The sequence below is a fragment of the Ruditapes philippinarum genome, unplaced genomic scaffold (assembly GCF_026571515.1).
Source record: "Ruditapes philippinarum isolate M1 unplaced genomic scaffold, ASM2657151v2 ctg1923_1_1_1_1, whole genome shotgun sequence".
Lineage (NCBI taxonomy): Eukaryota > Metazoa > Mollusca > Bivalvia > Venerida > Veneridae > Ruditapes > Ruditapes philippinarum.
In genome coordinates, this window is record NW_026858983.1 from 90,534 (window position 1) to 108,831 (window position 18,298).

Below are 18,298 nucleotides of genomic sequence, written 5' to 3' on the forward strand. Positions count from 1 at the left end.
CATGATTAAGATAACTCAGCGCGAAATTTTAAATCTTACATCCTTTAAGATGAAATGCATATTGACATTTTCGAACAAAGCGAGCAGAATAATATAAATATATTAAATTCTTATTTAACTAATACTTAAACTAAAAATAAAAACAAAACAAATCTTGGGGGTTTGCTTGGAAACTATAAGGGGGAGTCTGGTGAACAGCCACCTCCCCCTAAATCTCGCCGGTGCATCGTTGTAAATTGACCCCCCATAGAATAATGCCCCCGTCATGTCATTATTTTATATAAAATAGTGACCCCCTTATATATAAAATTATGACCCTATATTTTATCTATAAAATATTGACCCCCGACCTAACATAATATGTGAAGTTAACGTCATATTACAATTGCGTATACGTGTTGTTGCTGTTGTTGCTGCTTCTGGGGCTGCTGCTGCTGGTATTGCCACGGTAACAGCTGACAAAATAAATGTAAAATTTAGAGGTCACGCTAAGAATAAGCGACATCTAATGAAAATGAAATTTAAAGTATTAAATGCTTAATGCAAATTCTCATATCTAAAAGAGTGTTCATTTTCGTGAAAGAATGAGCTCAAAGCACAGAGCAAAGCAATCTTTTTTTTCTTTTGTTTTTTTTGGTCTTCATTCAGGCAAATAAGCTATATATAGGCCATCATCTTTTTATAGGTAAATAGGTATTTTGACTGAAAGAAATCAGTTCTTTATCACTTAATTTTAGACTAACTGTGCATATTAAGCAAACATTAATCACCTGAATTTTCAACTAGCTGCACTCCAACTCAATTATATATGCTTAGTGGGTAATGGCGCAGTGATAAAGCGTTCATTTCATAAATGTTCGGACCCCGGAAAAGTCGTTTCAATCACATATTTAGTTGTTTTGCTTCATTACATTTCAATTTAATGAATGTTATATTTCATTAACATAGAGTTACTTGAGAACATAAAGTTTTACACTGATTTGTATTCAGCATGATTCAAGGCCGCTTGAATGACTAATCATTGCTAATTAAAAGAAATACCTTATGTGTAGCACAAATGTGCAAAAATGGTTAGTTTGTCGTTTTGTTATTTAAGAAATATTCTAACACGACCTGCATTTTTCCTATTGAACAGAGAAGGATATTATGCAATAGAATCACGATTGACGTTCTTTATTTAGACATGTGACGTAACCATTGTGACTTGAAAAAAAGTACGGAAACAAATTAGGCCCAATTTAGCTTTTTATCACGTACGGCAGCATTTATTTGTTGATATCGTATTAGAATCGAAATAATATATCCAAATCTGTGATTATATATCGCTTTTTAAAATGACTATTTGCCGTTCAGTTGCGTATGGTGGCCGATAAACGTGTTGTCGCTTCGCGGCACCGCCATTTTAACTTGTTCATTCTCGACTTTTCGCTTGACGGGGTCGTGGGACGAAAAGACGCAAACAGTGGGACATGGCGCGAAGTTTTTTTTATTAAACATCGCCCGGCACCTCCGCTAATAAGCGTGTTTCCACTCCGCGACCCGCCGTTATATTTCTTAAGTTTGCTACACGACCCCGCAGGGCGATGTTTTACTTATAAAACGTCTCTCGCACCCTCGCTAATTAGCATTTTTTTTTGCTTGGCGCCCCCGCCAATTTATTTTGTTAATTCTCGACTTTTTGCTTGTGGGGGCGCGAGACGAAAACATGCTAATAAGTGGAGAGCGGGTCGAAGTTTTATTGATAACATGCTAATTAGCGGGAAAATGGGGCGAAGTTTTATTTATTAAACTTTGCCTCACGCTCCCGCTAATGAGTGTGTTTTTGTTCCGCGACCCCGCCGTTTTATTTCCTAAATCTCGTCCGGGCCTTCGTGGGTCGAAGTTTGTGCTTATTTAACTTCGCCCCGCGCCCCCGCTATTTAGTTCTGCCAACTTGTTTATTCTTGACAACAACGCCTGCTTTAGTCGTTTGTAGTATTCCATAATCATCAATCGTTCTCCTCTAACCTTAAAAGAATCCCGAACTTTAAAACAACTTAACGTCCGTCATAAATAATGACATTTCGCCTTACAAGACAGTCATGTCACTTAGATTTCTATGTAAAGGGCTCTCGAATGTTGTTTTCACAATTAATGCCCTAAGGAAATAAGCCTTTTTACTCCAGATACTTCAATGTGTCATTCATTGTTGCACAAAATATCTCAGTCGCACAAAATGAAGGAAAGTTTTCCCTGTTTATAAATACTATCAGAGCAATATATTGTCTTTATTTTTCGATAATTATAATGTCGGTTTGGCAAAAAACCTTAATACACTTTTCTTTGAATTGCGGTTACATAACGCATCTTTTTAAAAAAAAAATGGAGCTATACCGACTTCGGTTAATGTTGTTATTTATACCTGCTTCCTCATTAAGAGGGCATATTATCATTATATGAAAATCATGTGAGCAGTGTCATCTAAGCATTCTGAAACTGGAAACGGTGATCTGGTCTGAAATAAAAGAAAAAGTGGCTAAAAGTCTCTTTTATAAAAAGATGTAACTGACGGCAAAATATTTCATTTTTTTATTGTTAAAACGCGATTGAGGCGTTAAATGACAGCTATGGAAATGATGTCAACAATCCTCTATATTTTTATGACTAATAAGATACTCATATATACCCCTAAAATTGGGGCGAAGTGATGAGATGGATAGCATAATTGTTTTCTAAAATTCGAGCATATAAATCGTAAGTTAAAAACAAGAGTTGTCACAGGAGACAGCGGAGCTCAACTAATTAAATACTGGACGCAGAAAAAATCAATTATGATAAAATTATCTCTCTGTATCAGTATCAAGAGATAGCAGTCGAATATTTTATAATTTTGCACAACGTAATATGCATATGACCTTGTCAATAAATGTTAAACAGAAATTTCTATACTTTAATGGAAAAGACAGCAATTTGAAATCTGAAGTCAATCCCATCAAAAACAAAAATGAATAGACCAAAAAGAATTTGAAGTTTATAAAGTAAAATAAGTTCACTTGAAAAAAGATGCTAGAGTTGAACATTGTCATTCAGGATGTGAGTAATGACAAAGAACAATTAATTGTCTTAATTCTAGAATAGATACAATTTATCAATTTACAAAAATGAAATGGAGATAATTCTTGGAATACTGGAGCTTGCGTTTTATAAATCTTATCCATATGACAAGAAGTTATAGTAAAAATTAACATTTGTTAATTCAATTTCAAAGTTCAAGGAAGAATTATTCTGGAAAAAGTCACACTAGAGTTATGAACCTTGTCACGCAACATGTTGGTAATGATAAGAAATATATATTTGAAGTTTGAAGTTAATACCTTAAAAAATGAAGAAGTTATAATATTTCTTAAAGAAAATTTTAAGTTCAAGGGGTGATAAATCTGAAAATAAGATGTGGTTGATGATAAGGAATGTGAATTTGAGTTTGAAGTAGATACCTTTAAAACTAAAGAATTTATAGTAAAAAATAACATTTTTCTAGTAAAAAATCTAAGTTCATGGGGGAGATTGTTCTTGAAATATTGGTGCTAGAGTTAATGAACCTTGTTGCATAACATGTGGTTAATGATAAGGAACATATATTTGAAGTATGAAGTTGATTCCTTAATTAATAGAGGAGTAACAATAAAAAATAATAATTTTTAAGGAAATTTCTAAGTTCAAGGAAAGGTAAATCTGAAAATATTGGTGCTAGAGTTATGAACCTTGTCACATAAGATGCGCTTAGTGGTAAAGAACATGTATTTGAAGTATGAAGTTGATCCCTTAAGAAAAAAAGAAGAAACAGTAAAACATAAAAAGATAAATCTGAAAATATTGATACTGGAGTTATGAACATCATCACATAAGATGTGGTTGATGATAAGGAACATATTTTTGAAATTTTAAGTTGATACCTTAAGAAATGAAAACGTTAAAGTGAATATATTTTTACTGCACCAAAACTTTAATCTTAAATCTGGACGCGGATGCCAACGTCGGGGCTAATAGAACAGCTCTCCATTCGAGCTAATAAGAACAAACAGGGAATGCAGTCGAATGACGTATCTCTAGCCGTTATCATTTATAGAAAATGCAGACTGAGGCTAGGCTTTGATTAAAGTAGCTATCCCAAAGAGTTTAAAACAATTCCGTCAGATTCGGTCGAATCGTTGCACGGTCGCACGGGCACACGCACGAACATGGAACATTACCATATTCTCAGCTTAGATAATTATATTTACAGTGCTTCTTTGAAAGGGTCCTGTAAGGGCGTAATTCTATAGGGGGTCACTATTCTATGCAATGGTCATTTTTCTATTTGTAGGGGAGTCATAATATTATGACTCCCCAGTCATAATATAATGACCGGGGTCATTGTTTTATATAAAATATTAACCGGGGGTCATTATCTTATAGGGGTGAGTTTACAACGCTACACCGGCTGTGGCTATGCTTATACAAGTTTAAATATATGTCTTTAAATAGTGTACTGTAATGAAAGATATTTTTACCTGTGAAATTCCAAAAACTGTTCCTATTTATATTCAAAATGGGTTTCTTGCTTAAGTCACTCATTCGGGCCACCATGGAGATAGGCAAATATTTCCTCTTGACGTTTAAAAATTGGATTATTTGTTCTAACGCGTTGCTTTTCTGTAAAACAGTATTTTTTACATGAAAAACATCCGCAGGAATTTTCTGAGCTATCAATTATTTTCCAAAGAATATACTTAAACTTTATTTCCTAAGTCTACAAATGTAAAATTGTTGAAAATTGGTAAACGGATTACAATCTAGTTCTGAACACCTTGTCAAAGGACTGATCGTTTGTAAGACAGACAAATTCATTAGACTAGTGTGGTACTTTTCAGTAGAGCAATAATGATACAGCGAAATCATCGTTAGAAAAAGGTAAAACCTATTTTATCATATTACTCGTGGAATTTACTAGATGCAATATAAACTGTTTCTTTTATTTCTCTAAAATGTATGTTTGTTACTTTGTTAAAATATCTAAATATTATCCCTTTTTTGCAAACAGTCTTATCTAAAGTCACTTAACTACACATGTATATTTTACCAATTTGTCTATTGTCAAAAGTAGCAGTATTAAACTGTTCTTCAAAGTTGTCTGCTGATTTAAATCATTACGATATGTGTAGCTACATTTGGAATTTTAAACTTTTCTTTCTCATGCTTTAATGCGCCTAGGATTGATTCATCAGATGTAAACATTATTTTGATATTAAATATATCTATCATTGTTTTCCACTAAAATTATATTTAATATGCTTTGACCTTATATATCAACCAATGTCTTCTCTATTTTATCTTTCACGTAATTCAATTGGCTATTTTTAGAAATGTTTCTTTAAATAGTGTATCGTGTGATATATTTAGCTATAAAATTCACAGAGCTGTATCTATTTATAGTGAAAATAGTTTTCTAACTTACGAGTTGTTAAAAGTCACTACGAAGAGAAAGGTAGAAGAGGGTCAGGATATAATTTTAATAAGAAAGGTAAAATCTATTTTAAAACTATTGTGTAACCTTGTTAAACTCACTAGATTATAGTTAATTTAATTTCACTGTAACATAAATACTTATGTATAAAACCGGACAGACATTGAAAGAGGTTAACGTTAAAACATAATGAAATACAAATTGAAAGAGGTTATAGCATAATAAAATACAAATTTATATAGAGATTGGTCAAAGCGTACTTTGTCGAGAAATTTAGTCTGAAATAGTTATTAAATTTATCCATATTATACAAATCACTAAAATCATTTCCTCATGAACAATGTCATTAAAAGATACCCTAGCATAACGTGAATATTTAGACATCACTGTTATATCAGCACAATTATTTATAAACTTTATAACTATCTATATTTGCCTATTTTAACTGTAATAAAACCGGTTTTACCTGCGATAATCCTGGTTGTGCTATTTATTCTATTTAAAAATACTTTAAAAAACGTGCAACAATAATTAAACAATATTAAACTATAAACGTGGATTTATACTGATACGTTTGATTGGTTACTTTTGCACATTATTTAAGTGATATTTATCAACATTTGTATTACTTTTGCTACTGAACTTAAAATAATCCACACAAATTTTTATACAAAAATAAAGAAACAAATAATGCTATTTGTATAGAATAATAATGGGTTCTGCCACATGATTTAATTAATGATAAACTAATTTCCCTTATTCAGAAAACCTTTGCACGGGAAAAGGTTACATTTCTTGCATGTAACTCTCAAAAAGCCCTTTTTACAAACTGTATTGTTAAACAATATACTATGTGGACCTGTGACGAAGTTTGTAGAGCACTCTCTTTTCTTTTAGACAATATTTATGTCAGGTTTGGTAATACCCTATTCAAGCAAATCATAGGAATTCCTATGGGTACTAATTGTGCACCCCTGGTCGCCGATTTGTTTTTGTATTGCTATAAAAGAGATTTTATGTTAAGTCTCTCTGAAAATACACAACAAGATGTTATATCAGCATTTAATAACACTTCCAGATATCTTGATGACATTTTTAATTTAGATAATTCTTTTTTTGATCAAATGGTGTCTAATATTTATCCTACTGAGCTACAACTTAATAAAACGAATTCTTGAAATTTAACTACATCATTTTTGGATCTTCATATCACTATCAAAAACAATTCGATTCACACGAAAATTTATGATAAAAGAGATGACTTTGATTTTAGTATAGTAAATTATCCTCATTTGGATGGAGACGTACCGCACGCAACATCTTACGGGGTTTATATATCTCAGTTAATTAGATTTGCTAGAGTTTGTAGCAACATAAAGGATTTAACGAGCGAAATATTTTCATTACCGGTAAGCTTCTAAAACAGGGCAACCGCTATTATAAATTACGTAAATATTTTACAAAATTTTACAATCGTAACTTTGATTTAATTTCAAAATTCAATAGTGATCTAAAAACACTTCTGCGACAAGGGATTAGCCAGCCTGATTTTTACGGTGATGTTGTTTACAAACTTCGTAAGATCTTGGGTCATTGTAATTTTTCTGTTGTGTTTACTAAAATTATAAAATGTTTTATTAAAAGGGGTTATGACCCTACTATTTTAAGACATACCGCATGCTTAGTGTTCAACCCATTTACAGTTGGACACTACGCTTTCCTCTTTTGATTACATCTGACGGGCCAAGTGGGAGACTATATGATGGACAGTTCTTAAAGCCCTTTGCGGACTGAATTGCCTTAATGTTTGTCTTCTGTCTTGCTTTCGTCGGGCCCTTGTAGGTGATTTTCTTGTTGCTCTGTCTTCCTTTAAGACATCGAGGACTTTTGTTATGGTCATTGGGTATACTTTCATATGTTTCTACATGATCATTTTGGTGTTTTACTTATTTAACTTTTTTGTAACCATAACAACTGTTAGAATTTCACTTGGCGGGGATTCATTTTATTTACACTGTCTCGTTTATAGGAACATGGTGGGCTAAGAGCGAGGTTTGGATGCACCATTAACCGGTTTTAACTCCCCAGTAGTCATTATTATGCTGCTGACCGTTCCAAGGCGGCGCCCCTCTGTGTTCCTCAGATGTATGTCTATGTTGTTTTATACTGTTTTGGTGACACTTTTGCTCGTGTCTCTTTTTGTTGCTCGTCTACGGTAAGTATCTTCCCTTCTAGTTTTTATTTATTTTATTCCCCCCCCCTTCCCCGTGTCTCATGTCCCCTTCCCCTGTGCCTTTTGACGTTATATTAAATACCTTATATTAAATCATTTATTTGTTTTGTTTTATTTCCTTATAAGTTACTAATTATGTATTCTGATGTAGTGGTTTGCCTGCCCGTACTCTGCCTTGTGCCCTGTCCTGTTTTTCTTTGGGGTCCTCCTGGGCTCCTTGCCGCTGGCGCTTGTTGCTGGTCAGGTGGGGGTTGCGTTCATTGAGTGCCGCCTTTCCTTGTCGATCTTGTTTATCATATTTCCTTATTGTTCATTTTACAGATGGCAGACAAATATTATAGACTTGTTTGCTTTGTGGTAGATATTTGTGCTGACGTACTAAGGAAATATTTTGTAAAACTTGCCAAAACTGATGCAGGGAGCACTTATACATCAGTCGATGCATATCTGTCTCACAGAAAGCGGGATGTGATGCAATTATTTAATAACAAAAAGCTCAGGAGAGATCAATGTGATTTATTGTATCCTGTTAACGGCACCGCTGATGAAAACCAATGGGACGTATCAATACTTGTAACATTGATATCAGAACTTTTTGTCACACGTCTGCAGCCACTCGTAATCGTCGCTTTGAAAACTGAAATTCGAGGGATTCGGAATGAGTTGCAACATCACCCAAATACTGGCAACATTTCAGATAATGACTTCGATGTTTATTGGGGACGATTGGACGATTCTGTTAGGCTTATAGCAAAAAATGCGCTTGATCCAAATGAGGAAGCATCCTTACTAGGGAAAATAAATCAAGTAAAATGTAATAATCTACCGAATCTCAGTGATTGTTTACGTATTTGGCATGAAGAAACCTCTAAACAGTTGTTAAATATTATGAATGAGGTACAGACAAATGCCGAAGAAACAACTTCTATTCTCAGACAAGTGACCGTCCAGAAACCAGGACCTTCAGGTGAGTTTCAGTAATCATACATCAACTTAAGGTTTATATTGCAATGTTTTTTATTTGTATAAGATCATGTCTTAGTATTAACTCTTATTTTTCGAAAGCAACACTAACATTTGATTTGATAAGGAAAGTGAAATTATTGAAACATTTCAAAGTGATATCAGTCAATTTGTTTGCACAAATCTCAAAATGGTATATCTTTGTTTTGATTATTACTTATTTACGACATTGTTTAGAAACTTAAACTTAATTGATCATACGGTTTATTGAAAATTGGTGCATTAAACTTCAGGGGACAAAAATAAAAGAATCAAAGTTGCTGATGATATTCTGGCACGGCTTCAAGGTAAGTTTGTTATTAAAAAAACCTTTAGAATAGTAATATCTACATTCCTTTACAACGTACAACAGAGACATTTGTATTCTATTCTAATCTGATAAACAAAAACAAACTGATATCTATTCTAATCTAATCTGGTCTGACATAATCTATCACATCCGAATATATATTACAATATATCTTTGATCAAATAAATGTAAGTACAAGGTACATCTTTTGTTGTCTTATTTTCTAATTTTATTTTGTTTTCATGAGGGCATTTTGGGAATACAATTATTTTCTATTATAAGCGGGGTTTGAGTCAACGATGAAAGAATTATCAGACGATTTCAACCCACCAAATGAAATGACAGACATACGAGCTAAACTAAGAGATTGCCATCACGTTGTTGTAACCGGAGGCAACAATAGTCGTTACTTTGAGACCGCTCTTGCAGCAGTAAAGGGGATGGACTATAATTACAAACGAAGCGTAGAAATGCACACGTCGTCTGATTGGCGACACATTGATCCTAAAGATGTAGACTTGGTTTTATGTAGAGATCCATTTGGAGGATTTTCTTATGATGAAAGCAAAGCTAAAGCCATGGATGATATATTTAAAAGCATGATGTATTCAACAAAGAAAAATAATGGCGATAAAGCCTTGGACATTGTCATAGTAACAGACCTTAAGATTTTGGAAGAGTGCAAACTGCATCATGATCATGAAATCTTAGAAGAAGTTGTGAAGGTGTTTACTAAGACAAGTTCAGCACAGCCGGCTGATCTTACGATAGGTATACTATTTGTTATGCAACTGTTCGATAAAATGTAACATACACGTACTTTTAAATAATTCCTGTTAATATTTAAGTGAGAAATTTTTATATAATTGCTCTTTAATTTTCACAATCAAGAACCATTTATCATTTAAGGCTGTGGACGTCAAAATCATTACGTACAACCGTCTTTGGTGTCAGTATCTAAAAATTTAGAAGGTAAGTTGCTTGGTTGTTTTGTATGGAACGGGTCTTATTATTGGTTTGATGTTGTTGGATGGGAGAGAGACTGGCGTAGTTTCATGTGCATGAAAAAGATCTCTAGGTCAAAGGTTAATGTCATATTTAAAGGTCAAATAAACTAGAACTATCGCTGAATGCGATTCATACCAATGTCCTTAACAGAAGACGACTTGGAAAGGTGGTTAAGAGAATAACTTTAGTGGCACAAATACATATACATAAAAGGAAATTATCTCTGGTGAAAAAAAGACTAATTGTACAGGTATTAGTATAAATATATATTGTCAAATCATGTTCGAAACAGTTACAAATAACCTTTCATTTTCCCAATGTACTAGACATTTTCTAAGTCAATTTTTGACCTTCAACTGTGGCCTTGACCTTAAGCTGGCACAAGGGTAAGATGGGTTCTGCACATTGCCCAGTTGGGGTGAACATTTGAGTAAAGTTAGAAGAAAATCCTTCCATTCGTATAGAATTTATAGAGCGGACATAACATATTGTCTAGTATTGATTGTATGTAAATTTAAAGACTTAAAAAGGGGCATAACTATGTCAAAATACAATATAGAGTTATGTAACTTGAACTGCATATCTTATTTGTGACACCTCATACATCTTTTAAGTTTCAAGCAAATACCTGTGCTAGTTTCAGAAATATTCAACTACATGTTGAAATTTAAGAACATTTTCTAAGTCAATATTTGACCTTCAAGTGTGACCTTGACCTTTAGCCAGCACAAAGGTAACATGGATTCTGCACATAACCTTGTTGAGGTGAACATTTGAGTAAAATTTGAAGAAAATTCTTCCATTAGTATAGGATTTATAGAACTACACGACATATTGTCTAATATTTGATTAATGTAAATTTGAAGTCTTAAAAAGGGGCAAAACTTTGTTAAAATGCAATACAGAGTTATGAAACTTGACCTGCATATCTTAATTGTGACACTTCATATATATATTAAGTTTCAAGCAAATACCTTATCTAGTTACAGAAATATTAAAATACAATGTACATGTTAAAATTTAAGAACATTTTTTAAGTCAATTTTTGAACTTCAAGTGTGACCTTGACCTTAAGCCGGCAAAAGGGTAACATGGGTTCTGCACATCCCCTTGTTGAGGTGAACATTTGAGCCAAGATTGAAGAAAATCTTTCAATTAGTGTAGGACTTACAGAGCGGACACGACATACTGTCTAATATTTCATTGTTTGATATCTGACCTTCAATTGTGACCTTGACCTTGAGCTGACAAATAGGCAACATGGGTTCTGCACATTCGCTTGTTGAGGTGAACATTTGAGCCAAGTTTGAAGAAAATCTTTCAATTAGTGTAGGAGTTACAGAGCGGACACATCATACTGTCTAATATTTCATTGTTTGATATTTGATCTTCAATTGTGACCTAAACCTTGGCCTGACACATGGGCAACATGGGTTCTGCACATCTCCTTGTTGAGGTGAACATTTGAACCAAGTTTGAAGAAAATCCTTTAATTGGTATAGGATTTATAGAGCGGACACGAAAATGGAGACGGACGGACCGACTGACGGACGGTGCCGATAAAGCGAATCCATTATAGCCCCCCCCCCCCCATTTTGTGATGGGGTATAACAATGTTGACCTTGAATGAGCAAAAACGTCTGAAAGGTTTAAGAAATTATATTGCACAAATGTTCACATTATTATGCTTAGTATTATGCGCAATATGTACGTCCCGTAGGTCGAAGTCAAAGGTCTGATAATAATATCAAAATGTGTGTATGGACTACCTTATAGATTTTAAGAGATCTTATTTCAAATGTTCAAAGTAATGAAACGTGGTATTGCCAACGTTATCTAGGTTACAGTATGCAAAGTCAAGGTTACTAAAAAAAGATGAAATGTACAGGATTTACAAAGAGGATATAGATCCTGGTCATGAAAAATCAGATTTTGACATTACTTGCAAAACGGATTTGCGCGAATGAAGTATGTCACTGGGTCAAGGTCACACTAAGTCAGAAAGAAAATGTGTGTAAACAGAATTTTTAGACTTGAGCTGTGGAATTACAATTATTACATGCGTTCTCAATCGTGATACTGAAAATTACAAGCATAATTCTGGTCAATGTCTCCTGAGATGATTAAATGTAAAGATTTTTTACTTGGAGTATATCTTTAACATGCAAGAAGGGGTCTTATGTACTTGACATAAATTTGGACTCTAGTCAAATGTCACACTTAGAGGTCACAGGTAATAGCTCTTGTCCAAACTAAAAAGTCAGAAGCAAATGTTCAATGTTGTAGGATATATTGTTGTGCGTAAACTTAAGGTCATTGTAGCCTAGGTCAAATGTGGAAATTTATGTTAAAATGTAAATGTGAGTATTGACCATTTCTTCTACTTGGATTAAGGTATTTCATAAAACTGTTCCTCATGGTGAAACTAACGCATTTTAAAGGTGTATTTTGGAATAATGGTACGCTTGCTATTTTTTATATTTTAAGTGATGACGGAGAATTTTTTGAGCGAATATCAAGTATTCAGCCTTCAAGTGGATGCGAATGTTCTCAAGACAGCTAAAGAGAAGTTCAAGACATGTAAAGCTATAGTCTTAACAGGGCCTAAGAAATGTGGTAAAACTTCTATAGCTGTTGCATTGACATCTGCCTATGAAACGGCACAATGTCTACTCCTCAACAAACCAAACAATATCATCTACATTGACTTTAAAAACATTTGCTTGGTTATCATTGATGAGTTTGCTGGGAAGTATCGTTACGATAAGAATGAAGTGTGCGAATGGTACGAAACGTTTGATCATCTGTACAGAGCAGTTATAGCACGGAATTTGAACGTGGTAATTACCTGTGAAAAGGGTAAACTAGAAAAATGTATCAACGAAATTGGACGGCATGCCATTCTTGACCACGTGGTGGATGTACCTTTACAAACAGCTGTCGTAAAATTAGAGGTTACTGAACGTAAGTTGAGCATATCGCGTAGTTTTATATATTGTAACATCGTTGTATTGCTTTCAATACTTCTTTTAATGATTAAGTTACTACATCTGTCACCTGTTATATCATGTCAAGGTGAAGATCGAAAAATATACATATAAGAATAATTGATGCTTATGTCGATTCTGGTGGAAATAAATTGTGTCTGTGATGCATGTCATTGAAGGCATATATTTTGATAATTGTCAGGTTTCTTGTATAGTTTATAGAAATTTAATGTTCTTTAAAGATATACTATGGTGTTTGTATTGAAGATTGTATGCACTTCTCCTTTCCTCTTAAACGTAGGACTAGATTATGGACATGTGTATGGACCGATGGACACTACAGATCATTCTATAGGCACCATATCAAATATCACACAGTCTAAGAACTACACGCCACAATTGTCAGTGGTACCGTCACAATGGCCAATCTTGCTGTCAAGTCATAACACGATTCCGGTTTCAACAGGGAATAATTCACTTAAAGGTACAGCACGAACGGAAGGTTTGTCTAAAATGAATTGTATGTGTTACATACCATTACATTTTGATCAGTGCAAGGTTTCTAGTAATTAATTATTTTTTAAACAATCTTCTCTGGAATATGCAATGACTGACAATGTTGTACATTTCTCTTTTTCTTTTTTAACACAGGACTAAGATATGACCATGTGTCTGGACAGTTACTCAATACAAATCATTCTATAGGCACAATATCAAATACCGCACAGTCTATGAACTACACAACACCACTGTCAGTGATACCGTCACGAGAGCCAATCTTGCTTCCGATTTCTACAGAAAATACGTCGCTTCAAGGTAGAGCACAAAGGGAAGGTTTGTCTCAACCTAATTATCATTTATATTAATTTTAATTAATATTCAAAACAGTAATTATAATAATGAGCTACTAATAATCCTCGCGGAAGGCAGCGGAACAGAAACAGCTGTATAAAGCTTTGGTGCTGTTAGTCTGTCTGTTTATACTTTCATCTGTTCGTTTTACAATCCGTCATTTTTTAATTTCAAACATAACACTACAGCTAATTTAGTTACCAGATCGCTTCATCCCATAATACCTAAAGTATTCCACTTTCTTATTTAATTTAGTCTTTGTTCCAACGGTACCTTTTACTCTTAAAGTAAAAAAAGTATAATTGCCTAATAAGTACATATAAGACAATATGGAGTGATGCATTAAATAAGAAGTGAAGATCTTCACGCCCTTACGTCTTCGCCATTGTTCTTGGTTTTTATATTTATCTTTTTATTTCTGAATTACTAAACTTTAACACGTAGATATAACCCTTTATTAGAAAAATATTGTCCTGCTATGTTCTATTGATTTATTTGTTGTTATTTCTTTTTACATAAATACATACTAGTGATAAATTAGTCAATTTAAAATGCAGTCATAGTCCACAGAGCTAATATTTAAGTTATATCCATCCTAGTCTACTTGAATTCAATCAATAACTTTCAATTCAACATATTTACTTGTCGATTGAAACCATTACTATCATTAAGGAAGGCATTGAATTAACCTTATTTAATATCAAAATATATGTATATGAACATTTTATTTCAGGAATACAAAATCCAATGCAGTTGAAAAGAGTATTCTCTGGATTACAAAGGTACAATATGAAAAAAGTTCTTTGTCAATCCCTGTAAATCCTGTATTTATAGAAACAATGAAATATCCTCTGTTTCATAAAAACAATATTACATTAGTGTTATAACACTTTGATGTGACGTTATTTGGTTTACGAATACTCGAATATTTGTATTTGTGCATCAATCATGACTTGAAATTTCATGAAAGTAAATATTAAAATGTGTATTTTGCGGGGGTTTCGATGGAACATTAAATAATGAATTTGAATTAAGCTTAATGCAAAGCATTTACTGAAGGCAAAGATTAAATAAAACGATTTTTCTTATCTATTTATTTTTACCATTTCTTATGTGCTTATAAAATAATCAGTTTTAATTATTATTTAGTGCAGTTGTATTAATAAATCATTAAAATATTTTTCGTTTATATCACTTTCATCTAAAGCGTAAAGCTGCAATATTTAATATCAAAACACACTTTGTGAAAACATGTTTTTAATAACAAAAAAATATCACTGGTTAATATTTGATCATTTTACTTTACACATTTGATTTTTGTTTTCAATTCCCCGGAAAAATAATATATCGCTTTAAAAATCTATGAATATATGTCCTATTTCAGTGAGTTACCGACCGAGACAATTGATTTGAGTGTAAAGAGATCGAGGTCAATGTCGTCAGATGTATGGTCAGTCGAAGAGAAAAGTGAAATTAACATCAAGATCAATGGTGATAGTGACGATTGTTGGATTTATGGAAGTTGTATACTACCTTCAGGAGAAATTCTGCTTACAGATTACTATAATAAAAAGTTGAAGAAACTTGATAACATGTATAATGTAATTAGTGTGTGTGTGATCTTCCTGCTATACCACATGATGTTTGCTATGTCGGTGATAATGTAGCTGTTGTATCACTGTTGGGGAAGAAACTTCAGTTTGTTGATACTACACATAGTATGAAACTGATAAGATCCATTGATACAGATCATGAGTGTTATGGTCTGGCTTGTCATGGTGATCAGATGTATGTTAGCGACATGTTTGGTTCTGTATATAGTTATAGTACAGATGGCATAAAGCATCAGATGATTTATTTATATAGAAATTGGTATTACTCTTTTGACAAAACAAGTATTACTGTGAGTAATGATGGAAGTAAGTTATACCTTCTATGTAAAAATGAGCTTGTTACCATTGACAACAATGGAAACCATTTGTTTACATTAAGCAATCTAGACATACATGTCTCAGGCGGAGTTTGTGTAGATGATCAAGGTTATGTTTATGTAAATAGTAGGAATGGGGATATTTTACAAATAAGTGAAGATGGTACAACTATACTTCAAATGATAAAAAACGTATCTAGTAGTATAAATCCATATTCAATAATATTTGACAGGGAAAATACAGCTCTGATAGCAGCAGGGCATTCAGACACAATTAGTGTCCTTAAACTGAGGAAACAATGGGAAACTCAAACAAGATGAATAAATACGATACTGTGATCATATAATGGACAATTAAATAAAGCAAAGATTTCTTAATAAAATATATAGTACACTTTATTTTTACTGGCACACAGTCACTAGATGGCGGAACAAAAATGATATTTTGTTTTCATTTCAAAGTGTAGATAAAGCAAGATATATGTTTATAAACTTTGACTTTGACAATACAACATAAGAATTTGATTATTTACTAGTAATAAGACACCTCCTTTTTCTTCCTGTTTCAAGTCAAAAGTATAAATCTTAATGATTATTTAAGTAAGATTTTGAAAAAAAAAACATACTCAAATTGTATGGATAGTTTTTATGATATTTTATTCAAAAATAATGTTATCAACATGTCAAATAATACAGTATAATACAAGTAAATAAATAAGTACACTAACAACAATATCGTACAATAATAACAATAATGTTTGTGTCATTATATGTAATTATGCAGTATTTTAATCATGAATTTTACATGGTGCCTTAAAGATCCTTTACACATATAGAAAATATTTCCTATATATTCTTTACATATCGCATGTAAATATATTGAATTTTGCTTCACATATTCAATTTCTACATATTTTTATTCACATGTCATTAGTACATATTATTTCATTATACATTGAACATGTTTTTGTTTGTTGATCAAAAAAAAATAAAATCAGCTTACATTCAATAACTTTTCTTTTTTTATTACTGTCCAGTCATATAAGCGTTTGTTTATATGAAGTGATTTATTACTTGATTATGTACATATAAGTAAGTCAAAACAGTTGGTCGCACAAGTTTCCTTTAAAGGAAATCCACTAGGGGCCAACAGTTTCAAAACGTTAAATTTGAAAATCTGAAAAAGATCAATCTGGTCACTTAAATGGGGAAAAATGAATAAAGATAAACTTAAAGTTAAAGGTTTATATGTAGAATGTTTGTCAGCCCGAAAAGAGTAATACGCATTTTAAGGTCATTTTTCAAAAAAACAGGAGTGAGCTAATAATGTCAAATTTTAAACATAAGCTATTAGTTTAGACGTACATGAAATGATATAAAAATCTTATCAGATATATCCAGTTCTGTCATGTCAAAAAACCACAGTAGTAATAGCTGGCGATGATAATATTCTGATCAGAACAGGTAAAATGGAAACATTTAAAGTCAGCCAATACAGCAAATTTAACAATATTGCAAACTCAATTGATTAAGCCTGTTAATAAATAGCAGAAGTAAATGCATTCTAATTTTCTCAGCATTTGATAGTAAAACAAGGCTCTGGAAATGCAGAATAGATTCACAGAAAGCTATAATTCAGTCAGAATTTAAGCAAGACTTAATAGTCCCAAAGACAATAATTTACAAGTTTTAATTAACATCTAAACCAACTCAAGATAATGATCTTGTATACTCTAGTCTAGTATTTATTTTAAGCAGTAAAGAAATATAATTCTGTCAAATATCATGCTAAAATCATTTTTTTTTTTCGGTGATATACAATAATATTTCTACAGTAATTAGATACCATCAGTGGTTTAAAAAGTATAAAAACAAAATATAAATTTGGCCTCAAATTTAAACCAACAGACATGTAGACGCATAATCAATGAGTGTTCTGTAATAGTTCCTCTATTCTACAAACAGTTGAGCTAAAACATTTGAAAAAAGAATCTTTCCTTTTCTAACAATGTCACTAACATACAACTATAATAACTTAAAGTAAATATCACAACTTGAACATTAACTTTACCACATCACAACATATCAACTGTACACACAAGAAATATACACTTTATATATATATTGCACTATCTCCTGCAAAACTACAAAATTTTGGCTTCAAACACAACAACTTAAATAAAATAACATAGATACAATATCAAAGTTAAGTTCGGAGAATTATAACATTACATTTTACCACATTAGATTTTATTTAGATAATTATTAATGATAAATGGGTTGTCAGTAGGACAATGTGCTCCACTAGTGTCAATGCTTGATTAAAACAAGAGACTTGATAAGGTAATTTTTTTCAAGTTCAAAAAGGGTCATCACTCTGTCAAACACTCATGTTATTGGCCATAAACAGTGATCTCCTATTATGCTCTCAAATAAGAGTGTGAAGTTGCAATCCATTCCTTTCATTAGTTTATTCCTTAATATATGTGCTTCA

At 32.4% G+C, this 18,298-nt stretch overlaps 2 protein-coding genes across 15 annotated transcripts in view; one reads left to right on the forward strand and one right to left on the reverse strand.

Annotated features, from left to right (window-relative positions):
* Positions 1-16,216, forward strand: part of LOC132754861 (uncharacterized) — a 103,527-nt gene extending 87,311 nt beyond the window's left edge. For 5 of the 11 annotated variants that reach the window (XM_060745604.1, XM_060745605.1, XM_060745601.1 and 2 more), the window contains exons 8-10: positions 13,674-13,856; positions 14,608-14,656; positions 15,259-16,216. In XM_060745604.1, the coding sequence (XP_060601587.1) occupies positions 13,674-13,856; positions 14,608-14,656; positions 15,259-15,541 (515 nt within the window). In that variant the 3' untranslated portion in view covers positions 15,542-16,216. Of the gene's footprint in view, positions 1-4,582; positions 4,930-8,036; positions 8,683-8,971; positions 9,026-9,309; positions 9,799-9,936; positions 10,000-12,522; positions 13,000-13,323; positions 13,507-13,673; positions 13,857-14,607; positions 14,657-15,258 lie in introns of those variants that run through there. The other 6 variants (XM_060745602.1, XM_060745606.1, XM_060745598.1 and 3 more) reach the window with 6 other exon arrangements.
* Positions 1-18,298, reverse strand: part of LOC132754864 (solute carrier family 12 member 8-like) — a 115,070-nt gene that overhangs the window by 65,180 nt on the left and 31,592 nt on the right. The window lies entirely within an intron of this gene.